The 21,023-nt window shown below is 35.9% G+C and overlaps 1 protein-coding gene across 7 annotated transcripts in view; it reads left to right on the top strand.

Moving 5' to 3' along the window:
- The window catches only part of Cnot4 (CCR4-NOT transcription complex subunit 4), a 108,654-nt gene that overhangs the window by 47,590 nt on the left and 40,041 nt on the right, over positions 1–21,023 (top strand). For 4 of the 7 annotated variants that reach the window (XM_069996845.1, XM_069996842.1, XM_069996843.1 and 1 more), the window contains 6 exons: positions 1,689–1,953; positions 7,175–7,372; positions 11,719–11,805; positions 12,572–12,673; positions 13,338–13,463; positions 16,800–16,933. In XM_069996845.1, the coding sequence (XP_069852946.1) occupies positions 1,780–1,953; positions 7,175–7,372; positions 11,719–11,805; positions 12,572–12,673; positions 13,338–13,463; positions 16,800–16,933 (821 nt within the window). In that variant the 5' untranslated portion in view covers positions 1,689–1,779. The remainder of the gene's footprint in view (positions 1–1,688; positions 1,954–7,174; positions 7,373–11,718; positions 11,806–12,571; positions 12,674–13,337; positions 13,464–16,799; positions 16,934–21,023) is intronic. The other 3 variants (XM_069996846.1, XM_069996844.1, XM_069996848.1) reach the window with 1 other exon arrangement.

Genomic DNA, 21,023 nt, shown 5'->3' with positions numbered 1-21,023 from the left:
TAGATTTTATGGTATATTCAGTTTTAGCTATGTTTTCTGTGTCAAGAGCTTGATATTAATACTGTATGTAATTACACTGTATGTAATAAAGCCTAGTTTTCATCTGGTGTCTTATAAATTGTGACATTTTAGCCTGCTGTAGTTTTTATGCTTATGTGGCAGCATTAGCTTTATTTAAGTCAAAGGTGAGATAATTTATATGTTTTAAAGGTGAAGAAGCTTCTTTATTTTCCTACAATATGTTATAATTTAGAATTTAGGGATATAGATTAGTATTCAACGTGTGTGATTGTTTTTTTTTTTTTTTTGCCAGTCCTGGGGCTTGAACTCATGGCCTGGGCACTGTCCCTAAGCTTCTTTTGCTCAAGGCTAGCATTCTACCACTTACTGCGCCACCTCCATCTTTTTCTGTTTATGTTGAACTGAGGAATCAAACCCAGTGCTTCATGCATGCTAGGCAAGCACTCTACCATTAAGCCACATTCTTAGCCTCATTGTTTTATCTAGAAAAAAGTGCCATTAAATTTATTTCTTTTTTATTTTTTGGTGCCAGTACTAGCACCAAAACTCAAGGCCTAAATGCTCTCCCTTAGCTATTTTGTTCAAGGCTGGTGTTCCACCACATGAGCCAGATCTTTGCTTTTGGGGTTTTGCTGTTAATTGGAGATAAGTCATTTGGATTTATCTGCCTAGATGGGCTTCGAACCAGGATCTTTAGATTTCAACCTTCTCAGTAGTTAGGATTACAGGCAGGAGCCATTATCACTTTTCATCATAATATGCAGAAATTTTCAGTCATTTATTCTGAAATCCATTTTATAGTTACAGCAAAAGGTACTTTCTACCAATTTTTTTTTGGGGGGGGCCCAGTCCTAGGGCCTGATGCTGTCCCTCAGCTCTTCATCTCAAGGCTAGCGCTCTACCACTTGAGCCACAGCACCACTTCTGGCTTTTTTTTTCTTATGTGGTGCTGAGGAATGGAACCCAGGGCCTCGCTCTACCACTGAGCCACCTTCCCAGCCCCTCTACCAAATATTTTTGATAATATTTCCAAAATGCTTTCATTAATTTTTTTGGGGGGGGCGGATGGAGGTACTGTGATTGGAATCAGGGCTTTGTTCTTGTTATCAAGACAAGTATCATCACTTGAGCCATACCCCCAGTCTTTTTTGCTTTTATTCTTTGAATAGAGTCTTACATTTATGTTCAGGTGGGCATGGACAGTGATTTTCCTATTTATGCTTCTTGTGTAGCTAAAATGGCAGACATGTATTACCAGACCTAGTTTCTTTTGATTGAGCTAAGGTTTCACTAACTTTTTACCTCAGCTCACCTCAAACCATGATCCTCTGATCTCAGCCTCTTGTAACTATTATAATAGGTAATGTGATTTTGGGGGTGGGGGTGGGGAGAGGGTTGGTCATGGGACTTGAACTCAATACCTTGGTGCTGTCCCTGAACTTTTTGTTCAAGGCTAGCACTCTACCACTTGAGCCATAGGATTTCTGGAGGGCAATTGGAGATAAGAGTCTCACAGAGTTTCCTGTGGCTTTGAACCTGTATCTTCAGATTTCAGTCTCTTGAGTAGCTAGGATTACAGGTGTGAGCACCCAGCTATAATGTAATTCTTGATTGTTTAATATGACATTTTTCCCCAGTAGTAAATAATACTATTTCTTCTTACACAGGTCTTCAAAGTCTACATTTTAGCTCTCAGTGGTGAACTTCCTTCTCCCTTAAATTATTATAAACTTTTGCTGCTGTTTAATAAACGTGAAGATGTCTCGCAGTCCTGATGCAAAGGAAGACCCTGTGGAATGCCCTCTTTGCATGGAGCCCTTGGAGATAGATGATATCAATTTTTTTCCTTGTACCTGTGGCTACCAGATTTGCCGATTTTGTTGGCATCGGATTCGCACTGATGAAAATGGGCTTTGTCCTGCATGTAGAAAGGTAAGTTATTTAACTTTTTAGTTTTCTTTTACTATACAATGTTAGCTGTGTAGTTCTTTCCCTCATAAGTATAAATAATTACTTTTAAAAGAATCTAAAAACCTATGTATACATATATCTTTAAGATACAAAGTAGAAAGAATATTGCACTAGGAATCAGTGTCAAGTCTTAGCTTTGTTAACTTTGTAAATTATATAACCTCTCAGGTGCTCATTTTTTTAAGTTTTGTAGTAGAGAAGTAATGAATAGATTTGAATAGGATGAGATGAAATTGGAAAGCAAGTTTTTTTTTTCTTTTTGTGTTGGTTGTTTTGTGTTGTACTAGGCTTGATCTTAGGGCCCAAGGGTGCTCTCCATCAACTTTTTTGCTCAAGGCTGGTACTCTTGACCATGACTGGAGCCTGTAATCCTTACTACTTGGGAGACTGAATTTTGGGATCACAGTTTGAGGCCAGTAAAGTCTGGAATGGAGTTAGGGAGTTACTATCTCCAAAATAGCAAAATGCCAAACTAGAGGCTTGTCTCAGATGGTCAAGCATCAGTTGTAAGCCAGACAGCTGATCAAGAACATGAAGCTCCAAATGTAAGCCCTGGTATCAGTGTCCCCCACATGCATGCACTTATGCTCGCACACATACTACACATTCCCACGAGTCCACCTCAATGTCTGGGCATGGTACTGCAGCTGTGGTGAAGCACAGTGGCTCAAAGCCATTTGCCTGTCATCTTCAGAATCACTGGGAAGGACAACTAGGAGGAATAGCCTACATTAGCAGACCCTTATATTGAAAACAACTAATTCCGTAAAAGGGGCATATGCATGGCTTAAGTGATAGAGCATTTCTCTATTAAGTGCAGTGCCTTGAGTTTAATTTTCAGTTCTGCCAAAAAATAAAAAATCTAACAGGTATTTAAGGTATATTACACAAATAAAGATTTGCTCATTTAAGTGTCAGTATATATTTATGAGTAGTTACACACACATATAGTACATACTATATGCAAAATATATCTGATGTAACTGTGACATAATGCATACATAGTATTGAATATACTTAACATATTTTAGGAAATGGAAAGTGAACTCAGAGTATTAGTCATATTTTACAATTTTTCAGTGATTTCAGAGAAAATAATTTACTGAAAATAATGACTTTTTTGATTACCCAAGATTCTAAGGACTATGAATTCAGTTGATTTCATGAAGTTTATATCTTTTTTGTGCTGGTATTGAGGTTTAAACTCAGGGCCTTGTGCTCTTGCTCTGCTTTTGTGGGCTGGTGCTCTACTATTTGGAGGCATGCCTCCACTTCTGGCATTTTGCTAGTTAGTTGGAAATAAGAATCTCATGGATTTTTTTTTTTTCATATTTTAGCATCCTGAGTAGGTAGGATTATAGACATGAGTACCATTGTCTGCTTACTTGATCATGCATTCTCTTTCTCTCCCTCTCCCTCTCTTCCTTTCTCTCTGTTTTCCTCTTCCTTTCCTTTTCTTTCACCCTGGGTTCTCTTCTTTATTTCTTATTTTTCCTTTGAAATGTTATAAAGGTAAGGTTTCCTTTTCTTGGAGGCAGGGACTTGCCATATTGCCCAGGTTGAGCTTCAATTCAGGGTTTTCCTGCCTTATTCTTCTGAGTTGCTGGGATTACTAGAGTGTGTCACCACACCTGACTGGCTGTTACCATCTTACTATGGACCAAATTTTAAATTGTCTCTTGGAAAAAAGTCAGTTACTTGAGAAAGTTACAGAGACAACCATTTCAGTCTTAAGAGATTACTTAAATTTCCTCAACTCCTTAGAAAGAAGAAAAATGGAATATTTTAGAGAGAAAAACAGAGTAAGTTTAAGAATCAATCAAAAGATGCCCTAGAAAGACAAGAAAATATGAGGAATCTGAAAGACAGAAGGCTGTTTCTTTTTAAAAAATTTAATTTAATTTATTGTAAAGGTAATGTACAAAGAAGTTACAGTTACATAAGTAAGGTAATGAGTACATTTCCCCCTCATTTCCTCCCCTCCCCCCCAAGTGGCTCAGTTTCAAGAAGGAAGCAGTAGCACAAACCCTGTTTAGTAGTACTATAACATTTTAGGAAGAATGATCAGTTTTGCTGGTTGAGGATAGTATTAGAGCTGCAGTATGAGTCCACTCTCTCTCTTCCCTAATACCATGTAATACTGATAGATTGCCTTATTTTTTTTTTTTATTATTAAGGTGATGTGCAGAGAGGTTACCATTTCATAAGTCAGGTAATGTTACCACTTCCTTGTCTTCCAAGCCAGAAAGATGGTTATGCATTTAGGTTAGAGCCTTAAGGCAAATAGAAGTACTCTGAAGGAAGTGGGAACTTCCATGAGGTCAGCCTTACTCACTGACATATCCTCTCTACTACTATGGACTTGCTAATATTTGCAAATGGGTATCCTGTAGTAAACAGTAGTTACTCTTATATACCAGTCAACAGGGCTTGAAGTGTCAAAGAATTTATACAGATTTCAGAAAATCAGCATCGTGAAAGAGATGCATAAAATATCAATAAATAGAAGACCCTAACATAAGGACACAAGCAGATGGCTTAAAAAATGTCATTATTATTTTGCAAAGAACTAAAAAAATGACATATCATGTAAAATAAATTTTAAAGATCTAATTAGCGAGATCTTGAAAATGAAGGGTTTATGGGTAATATAAAGAGGATAATGGACATCGTTCAAAAGCAGTCATTAGTAAGCTGAAAAATTGTGCTGATTATAATGTTAGAAAAGAATATAGAACCCATAAATTTATGGGTTCTGATCTCTGCTGAGAGCAGTTTCAAGTAAGAGTGAACTAAAAGTGGGATGGGGAGAAATAACCAAAGAACTAATAGGAGAAAATTCCTAATGATAAAAATTAATTCTCAGCCAGTATCTCATGCCTGTAATCCTAGCTACTCAGGACGCTGAGATTTGAGGATAATGGTTCAAAGCCAGCCCAGGCAGAAATGTCTGTGCGACTCGTATCTCCAGGTAACCCCCAGAAAACCAGAAGTGGTGCTGTGGCTCAAGTGGTAGCCTTGAGCTGAAGAGCTGAGAGACAGAGCCCAGGCCCAGAGTTCAAGGCTCATGGCCAATAATAAGTAAATCAATCAATCAATCAATCAATCTCATATAAGAAAGAGATTTATATTAAAGGTATAGCAGAGTTTTAATCTTCTGGGTATTCTTTTCCTTCTTCCTTGTTTCTCCTCTTTTTGTTCATTGGCAATGTTTGTATTGTCCCCACTTTCATATTCTTTTTTTTGTTTTGTTTTGTTTTGTTTTTTTGTTTTTGGGTCCGGTTGTGGGGCCTGAACTCTGGGCCTGGGCACTGTCCCTCAGCTCTTCAGCTCAAGGCTAGCGCTCTACCACTTGAGCCACAGCTCCACTTCCGGCTTTTTTTCTTTTTTTTTTTTTGCTTATGTGGTACTGGGGAATTGAACCCAGGGCCTCATGCATGCAAGGCAAGCGCTGTACCACTGAGCCACCTTCCCAGCCCCTGTCCCCACTCTCATATTCTTTTTTTTTTTGGTCAGTCATGGAGCTTGAACTCTGGGCCTGAGTGCTGTCCCTCTGATCTTCAGCTCAAGGCTAGTACTCTACCACTTGAGCCACAGCGCCGCTTCTGGTTTTCTGGTGGTTTATTGGAGATAAGAGTTTCACGGACTTTTCTGCCCGGGCTGGCTTTGAACCAGGATCCTCAGATCTCAGCCTCCTGAGTAGCTAGGATTACAAACGTGAGCCACCAGCACCCGGACCTCCTATTTTTTTTTTTTTTTTTTTTTGGGTCCGATCATGGGCCTGAACTCTGGGCCTGGGCGCTGTCCCTCAGCTCTTCAGCTCAAGGCTAGCGCTCTACTACTTGAGCCACAGCGCCACTTCCGGCTTTTTTCTTTTTGCTTATGTGGTGCTGAGGAATCAAACCCAGGGCCTCAAGCATGCAAGGCAAGTGCTCTACCACTGAGCCACCTTCCCAGCCCATGGACCTCATATTCTTATAGGACAATTTTCCGAACAGTTGTGCTTCCCCACACCTAGGTCTCTTTCATATCAGTTTTAACTATTCATTTAATGTATTCCATTTACCATTAGCAATATTTACTAATAGTACTAATCAATGATTAATGGATGCATGTACATGCAGAATATAATTTTAATCATTTTATAAGCATATTATCTCTTAACTCTTACAGAATTCCTCTGGCTCAACTACTGTAATTCCTATTCTACAGATGAAAAGAATGAGGGAGAAGGTCTCATGATTTTAGAGGGAATAGGCTAAAACTCAAAACAGGCACCTGATTCATTAGTAACTCTGACATTAGCAGTAAGAATGAAAACGGTACATAATTCTGAGAAGAATTGTGAAGTCAAACAACAATGTAATTCCTAGTATTTGTTATGGGTTACCAGATGTTAGGCAGAGTAATTATGAGTAGTAATTGTATCTTTACATCAACCTTTAAGATCATTTTTCATTTTACAAAGAATACTGAAGCAGAGAGTCTAATTAAGGCCATATGATGAGTAAATGTCAAAACTAAATTTAAACTCATAGGCCAGATTAGATAGTTACCTATTTTTCCATCTTTCACCCTCTTAGACTGAGACTACAATAAAAAAAAAAAAGGATATAGCCGGGCGCCAGTGGCTCACACCTGTAATCCTAGCTACTCAGGAGGCTGAGATCTGAGGATCATGGTTCAAAGCCAGCCAATAAACCACTATAAACCAGAAGTGGCGCTGTGGCTCAAGTGGGAGAGTGCTCGCCTTGAGCTGAGGGACAGCGCTCAGGCCCAGAGTTCAAGCCCCATGACTGACAAAAAAAAAAAGATATGATTTCAATATTCTTCTGGCACATAACAGGTTTCATTATGTGTTAAACCCAGTTTAGATGAGAAAACATATATTCTTGAACTTTTATGTAACACCATAGATGCTTGAATCCTCCTGTAAGTGTTGGAATTACCAAGATTGGGTGGTTGATGTTTAGAACTTTTGCACTAAAAGCAGTCTGTAGTAAGCTAAAAAAAAAAAAAAGGTTTTTAGAATTATTTAAATTGTATTAAATAAGTATTTTAACTAATTGAAAAAAATCAGAAAAAGGGAAAATGTAACAACTATCTTAAAGCAGAATTGGATAATTGTTCTTTATGCAGTTTTTTCTATTTATTTAATGATCACATCTCTTTATGTTTGAAGCCATATCCAGAAGACCCAGCAGTTTATAAACCACTCTCCCAGGAAGAATTGCAAAGGATAAAGAATGAGAAAAAACAGAAACAAAATGAGAGAAAACAAAAAATCTCAGAAAATCGCAAACATTTGGCTAGTGTACGTGTTGTGCAAAAAAACCTCGTCTTTGTTGTAGGACTATCTCAGCGCCTAGCAGACCCAGAGGTAGGTCTTTTCTGTTTTCTTTGTCAACTTGACATTTTTGTTTGTGTGTCTTATTTCAAAGTAACAGTTGACCCTTCTGAACTGTAGCCTTTCTCTGAAGATACTTAATTTTGACAGAAAGTAAGAGATGACTTTTTATTAATTACTAAGACACCAATGACCAGTTGTGTGACCTTAGGTACTTCTTAATCTTTCTTGGCCTCTGTTTCTTCAGTTGTAAATAAAACTAAGGAATTGAGCTAGATTTCTAAAGTCTGCATTGATGCTGATAGTCTACAAATGGATAATGATTTTATTTTGTCCTTAAGGATTATATGTGGAATGAGTACTCAGTTTCTTTTCTCTTTCCAGTAGCTGTGTAAGGACCATCAATTGATACTTGTTTATTTGAACCCACTAGAGGTCTTAATGTAGCATGTAGTAGATACTTGGATGTTGGAGGTAAATTAGTTAGCAAGCCAGACACAGATTCTACTCTTCCTAGCAAAGAAGTCAGAATTCAAGTACTTACATATGTGTGGAGCATTTATACAAAGAGAAGTACATTGTAAGGTACTTAGCTAGTATAGAGATTCACAAAAAGCCTCCCTGTGGAAAAGATGATAAGATAGGCTTGAAGCCTGAATAGGCAGCAAGTAAGGTCAGTAGTGTTTCAACTCTGGGTAGTAGCTTGAGAGAGTATTTTATTTGAGGAAGTAAAAGATTTTAAAGAGACAACAGCTCCATTTACAAATGAGAAATTGAGGCACAAAGAAGTTGAGTGACTTGCCCATGGTCTTAGAACATTTATTCTAATGTTAGTGTGTTCGTTCCTACTTAGATTTATCCATCAAACCCCCAGCTATTACCAAGGTTTTATATTTTTCCATAGTGTGTGAAAATGCTAACACACTTTAGTCATTAAACACGCCATTAGGCATACTTTTTGTTTTGGTCGGTCGTGGGGCTTGGGCACTGTCCCTGCACTCTTCAGCTCAAGGCAAGTATTCTACCGCTTGAGCCACAGTGCCACTTCCAGTTTTCTGGTGGTTAATTGGAGATAAAGGTGTCACAGACTTTCCTGCCTGGGCTGGCTTTGAACTGTGATATTCAAATCTCAGCCTCCTCTGTAGTTAGAGTGACAGGCATGCGCCACCCATACCTGGCTTAGGCATACTTTTTTAAGGTATCACTTTATATTCTATATTAACACTTAATAATTATATATTATATATAAAATATGATAGGGTGGTAATGTATATAGTATGCTCTGTCTCCTCCCTAGACCCTTTATTTACTTGAATATTATTTTACTTTAAGTTGTTGAGGTAGAATCTGTAGCATTCCTGTTAATATGGAAAATTTAAATTCTTTGAATTATCCTTGCCTGGGCAGCCTGCTTCACATCAATTACTGGCCATTTATTAATACTTAGTGGCTCACTAGTGTTTTATACTCATGTAATCTTTTTTGTTTAATGCTAACACATTTCCATTTCAATAAACATTTACTGAGTACCTGGAGTATGCTAGGCACGATGTATAACATTTGAGAATACACTGATAGTACTACCTTATTTACACAAGTAACAGTACAGTATGAGAATTGCTATGTGCTTTGGAAGCACAGGATGCTACTAGACCTTGAAGGGGAGGTATACACTCCTCTGTAATCTTTGGAGCAAAATGCTTTGGGCACAGGAACTATGCAGATGCTTCTCGAAGAGCAAGACCTCCATCTGCAATCTGATTTGTTTGGCTGGAAGATTAGAGTGCAGTGGTGAGAGATAAGGTTGGTAAGGTAAGTGGTAATGATCACAAAGGGCTAAGGAACTTGTACTTTATTGTTAGGGTGCTCAGCTATTCAGAAAGATATGGCTAGATTTGTGCTTCAGAAATACTGTTCTGGCTCTAGTGTGGATATAATTATAACAAGCTCATGTTGTTATGAAGATGTTATACCCAAATGTTTGTCAGGAAGTATTCCCATAAACCAGTGGTCTTCAACATTGTCAGATTCCTTGTACACATTAAAAAAAAAAGTAGTATATTTAACAATCCTTTACTTTCATAAAATGAAATTATAGCTGTATATTCTATCTTTATATATAAATTGAAAAATACATATCAAGGAGAAGTAAAAACTTCCTCAAATGATTTATATGAATATTTAAGTTCTTGAAGTTTTCTTTTTACACTACCAAATATATATATATATATATATATATATATATATAGAGAGAGAGAGAGAGAGAGAGAGAGAGAGAGAGAGTGCTTTATTTTGTAGAATCACTGAATGTGAAAGTTACAAATGCAGATAAATATATTTATGAGATGCTAATGATAAGATTGTTTTATGAACTCAGTATGTCTCAATACTGGGAAAATGCTTTCTGTTTATAATATGGAATTTGTTTATAGGTTCACTTACTTATAAATAGGCTTCTTAGCTTCATGCTTACTGGTCATTCAAAAATTGTACACCATAACTGCAGTTCAGGGCCAGCTTGTACTTTAACCCTGTTCCTATCTACTGAATGCTATTACTATTTCAAAGGTACTTTGTCTCTCCTAGTGAAAGCATCTACGAATTTCCAAAATTTCCTCTCAGTTCTTGCTTGATTGAGAACTGCTTCTCTAAATTGACATGTGATATGAGATGCTGATGTAGGATAACCTATGAGCAGCCTTTGAAATAGGCATTTTAGCTGTGAAACCTACTATTGAGATGGTATACAGCCTGTTGGAATATCAAGTGTAGTTCACATTCCACTGGCCAGAAAAACCTTTTCAACTATTCTCTTCCCTACCACTGAGCCCTGAAACTTGGCTATAAGCAAGCTGAGGGTCATCATATTAGCTCTCCTATGCCTTAGAGGAATAAAATGTAAAAATATTGGAAACCAATGTGATCACTTAACCTTTCAATCCATTAGCATTGTCTATAGCAAGCATAACAAGCAATACTTTTTAGATTTATTTTTATTAATTAAGCTAAAGACTGTTAATTAATTGACATTGTAGAGCGGGAGCTTGCTATGTGGAAAGAACAATAGATCTCTATAGAACAGTAGGCATACAGGTAGGGCCAAAACAGAATTTAATATTGAGGTATTTGCAAATCATGGAAAACATTTTTGTATCAAATTAATACTGAATAAATTAGCCAAGGTTATGTAAGTATAAGGAAAGCTAAAAGAATGCATATATAAGCCGGGAGCCTGTGGCTCATGCGTGTAATCCTAGCTACTCAGGAGGTTGAGATCTGAGGATCACTGTTCAAAGCTAGCCAGGGCAGGAAAGTCCGTGAGACTCTTATCTCCAATAAACCACTAGAAAACTGGAAGTGGCGCTGTGGCTCAAGCGGTAGAGCACTTGCCTTGAGCTGAAGAGTGCAGGGACAGTGCCCAAACCCAGAGTTCAAGCCCCATGACAGACCCCCCCCCCCCCAAAATAAAAGAATGCATATATAATCCCAAAATTAATTCAAGTGAGGTAAGTACAGGGACCAGTAACTACCAAGAAGTAACCAGATAATATGAAAAAAAAAGGTATAAAAAAAAAGGTACAAAATACTCAAAAGTATTTTACTAGCATAAGGGGGGGTGAGGAAAACTATTTAGAAATACTAAAATTTATTGACATAGGAAACTATATGCACAGTGATAAATCATAAAGCATGGTTGTCAAATTTGAAATTTATAAAGAATGTCCTAAAATAGCATATAATACATATTTGAGTAAAAACTTTGTTTCTTCCTTCCCTCCCTCCTTTCTTCCGTCCTTCCCTGCCTTCCTGCCTGCCTGCCTGCCTGCTTGCCTGCCTGCCTTGTCTGCCTGCCTTGTCTGCCTTCCTGCCACCCACCTTCCTTCCTTCCTTCCTTCCTTCCTTCCTTCCTTCCTTCCTTCCTTCCTTCCTTCCTTCCTTCCTTCCTTCCTTCCTTCCTTCCTTCCTTCCTTCCTTCCTTCCTTCCTTCATCTCTGCCCTTGAGCTTAACTTTAGTTATTGTCTTGAGAATTACTTTTATAAAGATCATTTATTAGTGAAGTACAGTTAAGATTTTTTATGTTTTGTGTTAGATAATACTGTGAAGTTAAGATCCCATAGGTTGTTGATGCAAATATTAGAACATAATAGATAATATTCACTATAGTCTCAGTTTCTACTCAATGAAGAGCTTGAATGAGCTTTTAGTCTCATTTTAGATTTCCTGAGGTTAGCTCGGATAATTTCAACTAATAGTCATGTCCATTAGAAACTAAAAATTATTTTCTTCTCAATGACAAGGGATAGTGAATGTCCCCATTATAAGGATAAAGTTGATGAGAATGGGGACAGTTTATGCCTTATTTCTTCTTCTTTTATAGGTTTTAAAACGACCAGAATATTTTGGGAAGTTTGGTAAAATACATAAAGTTGTCATCAATAATAGCACATCATATGCAGGCTCACAGGTAACTAATTATAGGGATTTTTACCTTTCCTCCCTGTGGTCTGGGCTTGACCTAGGCCATTCAGAAGGAAAATCAGCTTTCTGTGATTAGAAAGCTTGAAGGTCAAGTATTTATGCAGTGTAGAGACCTCTATTGGTGGGCTGGGGGAATTTTTAGCATTCATTTGACCCTTCTAGGATTTTATAATGAATTGATAGAATAAGAGGGAAATAGTAAAGCAAAATTTTAGTGCTGGGGTAAAGAGGTGGGGGACTTAAGCCTGTTATCAGGCAATCTTGTCATAGTGATTTAAAGTCACTAATATTTTTAGAGGTTGAAAAATTAATAGAACATCTTGGTTGTACTGGTATAGCAGAAAACTTCAAGATTACATTTATGTTCAAGAGAACATAATTTGGCACATTTTTAAATCTTACTTTTAAATATAAATTTAAAAGATTTTTTTGTAAAGTTAATGAGCCTGTTAAATGACTATTTAAGTAAATAAATGTCAAGCCAACGATGATATTTTATATGTTCACCATGTTATAGTTATAGATGTTATATTTCGCTTAAAATCAGATAATGTTCAAATATGATTATATTTAAATGAGCTAGTATTAAAAAAAGACTGCTGCTGTGGTATTAACAACAGAAGTAGTGGTAGTAATAAAGGAAGTATTAGTATTCCTTAGCTAGGCATATAGCAATATATATATGCATATATATGTATTTTTTTGATGATTGCTTTGACACTAATAACAATGGGATGGGATTTTTTCACTAGGGTCCAAGTGCCAGTGCTTACGTAACCTATATCCGGTCAGAAGATGCTCTCAGGGCCATACAGTGTGTCAACAATGTGGTGGTAGATGGCAGAACACTTAAGGTAATATGGTCCTCCTGAGCCTTCTTTTAAGAGGGAAGAAATAATCTGTAGAGGACAGCATAAAATTTATGTATTAACTTTAAGACAGTTTGAAGATTGTGTTGTAGGCTCCCGTACTACCTTACGATAGCTAATTTGTTTATTGCTCACTGTAGGGTGCTATATTATTTACTAAATAGGAATAAACACAGTATTAGAGGATGATCCTTTAAAAATCCTGTGTTTTTGTGCTTATTTTGCAAAAATGGACCCATTCTTCATGAACTAGATGAAAGTTCTCTTTTTTACAGTTAAATATCTGAACTTCAAAGTAAGTTTGAATGAAGGGTCCCACCAAGCAATGCTTTATGTAAATGGAAAAGATGGAATAATTAGGAAAAGAATTTGCCTTCTTTTGTGCTTAACTACTTACCATATAGACAAGTTTTTCTGTCTCTTCTCCTGAAGTATAGGGAAAAGATCTTGTATTCAGTTTCTGGAAACCATAGACTAAAATGTTGTTAGCCCTTCTACATAAGCATTTGTCTATATGTCATACCAGTTTTCTAGTTTTTTTCAGTCTTACTTGCCCCCATTTTAGATGAAGTAAAAACACTAAACATGGCAGTTATCATTATAATGTCAGTTCATATTCTGAGTTCTCTTTCCTCCTCCTTCCTTATAGGCATCTTTAGGTACAACAAAATACTGCAGTTACTTCTTAAAGAATATGCAGTGTCCAAAACCTGACTGCATGTATCTACATGAATTGGGGGATGAAGCAGCCAGCTTCACAAAAGAAGAAATGCAGGTAGTAAAGTCATGTGAATTATGAACTTTGCACAAAAGGGAGTACTTCTTCTTATGCTAAAAATGCAAAAGCAAAACCTAGGGATTTGAACTTTTAAAAACTGGCATTACTTTAAAGTAGCACTTTCCAAAGTTTCATAAAATGTCTGTTAAAAATGTGTCTGCAAAATAAAAATGCTAGAGTAATGGAGACAGATAGACTATTTATTGTAGGACTTCTCAGAGGCTTTAATATGCTAATACTTATCTAAAGTGGGAAGTACTACTAGTACAACCAGAACTTAGTTGACCAAAGAAAACACTTTGGAAAATTCTACTTTAAGGGGAATGTCAGCAAAATAAAAGCCAACTAGGATACTGTCATTAATTGTTTTTTGTTTTGTTGGTTTTTTTCTCCCCAATCTCTACTCTTTACAGGATATTCTAGATCATATTATTCTGTCCAGTGTTGCTGATAACCTAACATTTTGTAAAATGATTTCTCCCTTGAAAGTGTCCACTGAGTCCGTATCTGAATTAAAGACTTAATATCTTATGTTCTTTTTCACATTTCCTCTTCTCCTGTCTCCTTTCAATTTGTAGTATAAACATGCTTTTACAAGTAAAAATGTTGACCATTCGGCATATTAAATGAGGATTATACCAAAGCACAATGCTGCAGTTCCCTATTGTAGATGAGGACTTCAGATTGTTGCTGTGGACTTTTGCAGGAATACTTCTCATTTAGAAGGTGGGGGGCATTCATTGCTACCTTTCATTCTCCAGGTTAAACTAGAGAAAGTCTGGTAGGAGCTTCTTTAAACACAGATTATTAAATAATGTGAAGTATCACCTTTTTTGACAGTATTAATTCAGAGTAAATCCCATTGTAATAAGTAGATTGGAGTTTCTTGGCAGTATTGTATTGTCTTTGTGATTTTAAAACCAAATATCTATCAGTTATTTAACAAGAATAGATGAGGTATATTATATTTTTTTCAATAAGTGATTTTAAATGTTTTGATTTGCTTTTTGTATGAAATATTCTTGAATGAAATTTAGATAATAGAACCATTTCAAACTTAAGTTTCAGGTATATTTTACTCATATATACTATGACAATGAAAATTTCTGTCAAAGACTTTCCAAGTCCCAATTGATCTTAGTTAGAGTATTATTGAGCAGTAAAAGAAAAATATACGGACAGACAGTCTATTCAAACTTACTTGCAATGGGATTTCAGCTGTTCTTTGTGAACTGCCCCAGTAGAGTCATTCAGATATCAGATTGAGCTCTTTTGCTATGAAAGCCATAACATTTCATCAGCTATTGACTGCAGAAAGAATTGATGTGCTTTTCATGTCTTAAAGGTGTAAAACTTGCATCTTATTGTATTTTTTTCCTAAAGTCAGTTCATAATTTTACTTTTTTGCCTGAATTTAAAAATTATTTTGAAATGGGTTTTCCTTGTTAAAGCACTTCGCAATTTTGAAAGATAAATTTGAACAAATTAGATAGCAAAAATCAGAAAATCTTTACTTGTTTTACTGCATAAACTCAAAACTGATTACTATAGAACTTATGTATAGATCCAGATGAACAAGTGAGTGATACCCCAGGACAGGGAACGATGCATTGTGCAGTATACATGATACAGTTGTACTCAATTAATTGAAACTGCTCTCACTTATTACTATTATTATTGTACCCCTTTTATTTCGATTTATTCTTTTTTGTTTTTTCCAAAATGTGATTAAATCATAATTTTAAAATAATGAATATCCATGAAGGTAAGTAAAAAATCCTTCCAATCACGATACACACACAAATGATACAAAATTATTCCAAGTAATTTCATTATTATTTATTTTTGTGTATGATTAGCTTTCACAGTCAATCTTAGCCTAATTTCTTCCGTAACAGTTGTGATATTGCCTTATGATGTACACAACTATAGCTATCCAACTATGTTAAACACAGGGTTTTCTTGGTGTGTCCGAGCTGTGTGGTTCCTGTTACAACTAGTCCACTGTCTCTCTTTCAACACTTCACTTTGCCTTTGTAGCAAGAAAACAACTGCAGACAGTATTTAAGTGAGTGAGCATAACTGTGTTCCAGTAAAACTTTATTAACAAAAACAAGGGACCAGATATAAATAGTTGAATCGATCTACAGTTTATAAGTATTAGTGTTTTGATTTTTCAAATTTGTGGTAAGGGGAAAGAAAGGAATAAAAACAAATAAATGGAACCATTTCCCCTTAGTACTGGGGTTTGAGCCTGTGCCTCCCACTAGCTTGGTTTGCTTTCCATCACAGCTGATGCTCTTCTACTTGGATCACACTTCTAGCCCAGCTTTTTGCTGGTTAATTGGAAATGGAGTCTTTCAAACTTTTCAGCCAGGGCTGACTTCAAACCATGATCCTTCAAGTCTTAGCCTTCTGAGTAGCTAGGATTACAGGCTTGAGGCACTGTTGTTTTGACTTAGTGCCAAGGTAGTAAAGAATATAGTAAAACGGTTCTCTCTGTATACTTTAATATATATATTATCTAAGACCCAGACTCAAACTCAGTATCTGACACTTTTGCTCACTGGCTGGAGCACTACCACCTGGGCCAGGCCTCCAGCCCTATAGTTAGCAGTTTTAACCTCTAAATAAGACAGGAGACCCATTGATAAATTTTGGATGATCTTCAGAAAACTTTGTAATGATTTGTTGGAAAACATAATTGTATGAAAGACTTATTAGCAGGTTTAAAATTGACATTCTAGTTTGTTGAGCTAGGGAAATTGCTTGCTCCATAATGAGCTTTTTGTAGAAGTTGATGAGGCCAGATATTGGTGGCTCATGTTTGTAATCCTGGCTACTCAGGAGCTGAGATCTGAGGATCAAGGTTCAAAGCCAGTCTGGGCAGAAAAGTCCATAAGTCTCTGATCTCCAGTTAACCAACAAAAAGCTGGAAGAGGAGCTATGGTTCAAGGAGAGGAGCTATGGTTCATCCTTACATGAAAAAGCCCCAGTACTGGAACAAAAACAAAAGTTGATAAAATGCCTTAGTTTATGTAATATTGATTATGTAATTTTATTGGAGTAACTGGTTTTTTTTGGCCATACTGGAATTTAAACTCTTATGCTTGCTAGACAGGTGCTCTGCCATTTGTGCCACACCCCTAGCCCCAGAATTAATTTTTATTGATCTTTAAGTTTTGTAACATCATTCTTCATTGCTTTCTCTGACTTTGTGGAAAAAAAATGCTTTACTTAGGATATTTTAAGAAATAATTCAGAAGGTAACTCAGTGTTTTTTGGTAGATGTTTTGTGAATCCCACTGCAGTTTTAATGTCTTCTTTCATTAGGCGGGTAAACATCAAGAATATGAACAGAAGCTGCTTCAAGAATTATATAAGTTAAATCCTAATTTTCTTCAGTTATCTACGGGTTCAGTTGATAAGAATAAGAATAAAGTGACACCACTGCAGAGGTATGATACGTAAGTACTGATATTAATATCAGACATCAGACATCTTTTTGCCATGTCTATTCTTTTTGTTCTCTGTCTCTGCTATTTTTTTTTTTTTTTTTTTTGGCCAGTCCTGGGGCCTGAACTCTGGGCCTGCACACTGTCCCTGAGCTTCTTTTGCTCAAGACTAGCACTCTACCATTTGAGTCACACTGCCACTTCAGGCTTTTTCTGAATAGTTTATGGACTTTCCTGCCCAGGCTGGCTTGGAACCTTGATCCTCAGATCTCAGCCTTCTGAGTAGTTAGGATAACAGGCGTGAGCCACCGGCTCCTGGCTCTTTTAGGCACATTCCTTCTTACCAAATCACAATTTCTGGGTTTAAATATTTGCTGCTTACTGCTCCCTGGTAACACCAGACAATCTGTTTAACCCTGTCTAGTGGTACTGGGACTTGAACTCAAGGTTTCACACTTGCTAAAAGATACTTTCTACCACTTGAGTTATCATACCTTATGCTCAAGACAAGCTTCTTGATGTCTTCCCTCTTGCAATGATTTGCCCAAGGAATATGCTCACTATTTAAAAGAACTCAAGAGACTGGGCATAATGACATATGTTTGTAATCACAGGACTTTGATGAGTTTGAGGCCAGTCAGGGATACATAGAAAGATGCAGGCCAGCCTGGATTATGGTGAGACCCTGTCACCCAAAACAAAACAAAATAAAATAAAAAGAGAAATCAAAAGATAGTGGGTACCCAGCTGAGCTTTCTCTCTGACCTAATGAGGAAGACAGTATTTAAGAGTGATAATTAAGTATATAAATATTCAAGGAGGGCTGGGAAGTTGGCTCAGTGGTAGAGCGCTTGCCTTGCATGCCTGAGGCTCTGGGTTCGATTCCTCAGCACCACATAAGCAAAAAGAAAAAAGCCAGAAGTGGTGCTGTGGCTCAAGTGGTAGAGCGCTAGCCTTGAGCTGAAGAGCTGAGGGACAGCGCTCAGGCCCAGAGTTCAGGCCCCACGACCGGGAAAATAAAATAAAATAAAATAAAATAAATAAATATTCAAGGATATCTGGTCCTAGGGATCACTACAATTTTGTATTTGGTGAGTAAAAAAAATATGCTGTATTCAGAATCTTTTTTTTTTTTTTGTCGGTTGTGGGGCTTGAACTCTAGGCTTGGGCACTATCCCTCAGCTCTTCAGCTCAAGGCAAACGCTCTACTGCTTGAGCCACAGCACTACTTCCAGTTTTCTAGTGGTTTTATTGGAGATAAGAATTTCATAGACTTTCCTGCCCGGGCTGGCTTTGAACCATGATCCTCAGATCTCAGCCTCCTGAGTAGCCAGGATTACAGGCATGAGCCACCTGCACCCGGCTCAGAATCTTATTTTTAAAAAGTTGTCTTCATCCTCCACTCTCAGTATAGTTTTGAGTGGATGATATTGTATGTCAGCTAAATAAGCTCATGATTTTTAATACTTTGAAATTCTGATATGATGATCTTCATATCTTGGATTGTATTTAGTTATGACCTGTCAGAACATCAAATAGATGACTATACATTTTTGAAATTTATTCTATCCTATTGTTTCTTAGGTTTAATGTTTGGTGTCTTCATATTTAAAAAAAAGTTATTGTCAAGGTGATGTACATAGGGGTTACAGTTACATAAGTAAGGTAGTAAGTACATTTCTTGTTGAACTTGTTACTCTCTCCTTCATTTTTGTCCCACTTTCCCTCCCCCGCAACCGCTTCTCCCAAAATTGTACAGATCATTTCCAACATATTGTCTTGTATCACTGTTGCATTGGTTCCCCCTTTGTTCTGTGTCTCACCATTTTTATGTTCCCCTTCCTTTCCCTAATTCACACACACACACACACACACACACACACACACACACACACACATGTGTGTATATATATATATATATATATATATATATATATATATATATATATATATATATACACCAAAATAAAACACAGTGACAACAGGGTATAAACCATAGGAGGAAAAAGACACAAAAGAAAAAAGAAATCACATAGTACATTAAAATTAAATTTGTTTAAGTGATACATTAATTCTTTTAAATATTAAGAGTCTCATGTTTATCTAGTATTAAAGTAATGTGAGAGCCATTTTGCAAAATAATTGCCTGGATAATATTGTCATAATCTACTTCAAAAACATTGTATGTTTTAAATAGTTGAGCTCCTATATTCCCTTTATAGTGAAGTTTATTTAAATGTTAGATGTATTTAACATGTATTTATACACTTACTCTTTTATACGTAGGTATATAGGTATATATGTATATGTGTGAATTTATGTATATATGTACATACATAACTATGTAAAGAATCTACAAAGCAAAACTAGAATTACTCTATATAGTAAGTTATATGAGATTTATTTCTATCAAGGCTAGAAATAAAAGCTAAATCCAAACAGAAATCTTTTGGATTGACAAACACTATTTCCATTCATTATTTTTATTTACCCTTTACTAGCCTTATGTTTTCGTGATCAACCATATGTTCCTATTTCCCATATTATTGGGTGCCACTTCTTAGTGTTGAGAAAAAACAGGTTATTGTAATAAACATTTATTTCAGATACATTCAACTCTTACATACTGTCATTTTAATTAAAGTCATATTCTGAGTTTGTAACTCCTAGAGATTTGAGAACAGAACTTTTAACATTTAGATTATCTCCTTAAGATAATCTTGTTATTTTCTGAATGTACAGGTGTTATTTTTTTTATCAAAGATAATGTGAAAAATTTCTGAAAGCATATAGAAAAAAATAATTTATGTGATTTTAGTACATAGTGATTTTCACTAAATTTGGTTTGTATCTTTTCCCTTCAATGTATATTTCCTGTTTTTTCCCCTGTGAATGCATATGTACCATTATATATAAAATTACTTTGATTTGTTACATTTGAAAATGAATATACATTATTATGAATGTTACCCATGTCATGAAATCATAATTTTTAGGGCTGTATGATAGTCATCAAATATTTTATATTTATATATAAAATAATATATATATTAGATAAAATCTATACTAAGCTACTTTCCTGTGTGTCTGTATCATATAATTTCACTTTGATGATGTTATTTATAACAGTGCTGAACATGATTTTGTATGAATATTTTGGTTATAGTTTTTAAAAAATAATTTTATTGTTATTAAAGTATTGTATAGATATGTTACTGTTTCATAAGTGAGGTGATGAGTGCATTTCTGTTTTTGCACAATGTCATACTTTCCTTTCCTCAGTTTCCCCTTCCATCTCTGCTCACAAATTACATAGGTCATTTTCCATATTGTGTATACTGAATAGTGTGATGACATTTGTTCACTCTACCTCCCTCCCTTTCTGCACTGTCCCCCATTTGCCCTCCAGAAGAAAAGAAAAAAACCCAAAGCAAAAATACCACTGTCAACAACAACAACAAAAAACTGTGTTTCCAGTTCCTAGAGTTTATTTCAATAAGTGGTATCTTAAATGCTTAGAGAAGTTACACCTTTGATCTTGATTGTTCCTGGTAGAATAACTGCTTGATCAAAGAATTGAGAGTACCTGTCTCCTTGAATTAGGTATTTCATTCACCAATATTTACATACTGCCCTGGACATTAGTAAGACTGACATAGTTTACATTGAAAAATACTGTTTAGTGCTCTTTAATGGGTGTTAGAAAGATGAACCAAGATTTAGACAATAAACTTTTGCCTTTATAATATCTTCTTTCCACCTTTTCATTTTTGTTACTTCTTTTCAACTTGTCACTCTTATTCCAATATTATAAGAATAGTACATTTATTGCAGATTATTGTGTTCTAGTCTGTTCTTTATGTTACCACAAATATATCTTCTTTAACACTACATGTTTCCATTGGTCTCTGTACTCTGACCTCTGTCTGCTTTACTATCTTTATCTTACATTGGTATTGAATTTTGAACTTCCCTCAGAAGTATTCCCCAGTTGGCCCATTTTGTTAGATTTGATTACAGCATTTTTTTGATAGCTTACTCAAGAGACAGTCTGTTAAACTTAAGAATGTTAGATAACACCTGGGATTCAGACTGGCTGTAT

The sequence above is a fragment of the Dipodomys merriami genome, unplaced genomic scaffold (genome assembly GCF_024711535.1).
Source record: "Dipodomys merriami isolate MVZ:Mamm:240054 unplaced genomic scaffold, mDipMer1.0.p SCAF_5, whole genome shotgun sequence".
NCBI lineage: Eukaryota > Metazoa > Chordata > Mammalia > Rodentia > Heteromyidae > Dipodomys > Dipodomys merriami.
Note: the sequence above shows the minus strand (reverse complement) of the source record. Positions and strands in the feature narration are given on the sequence as shown.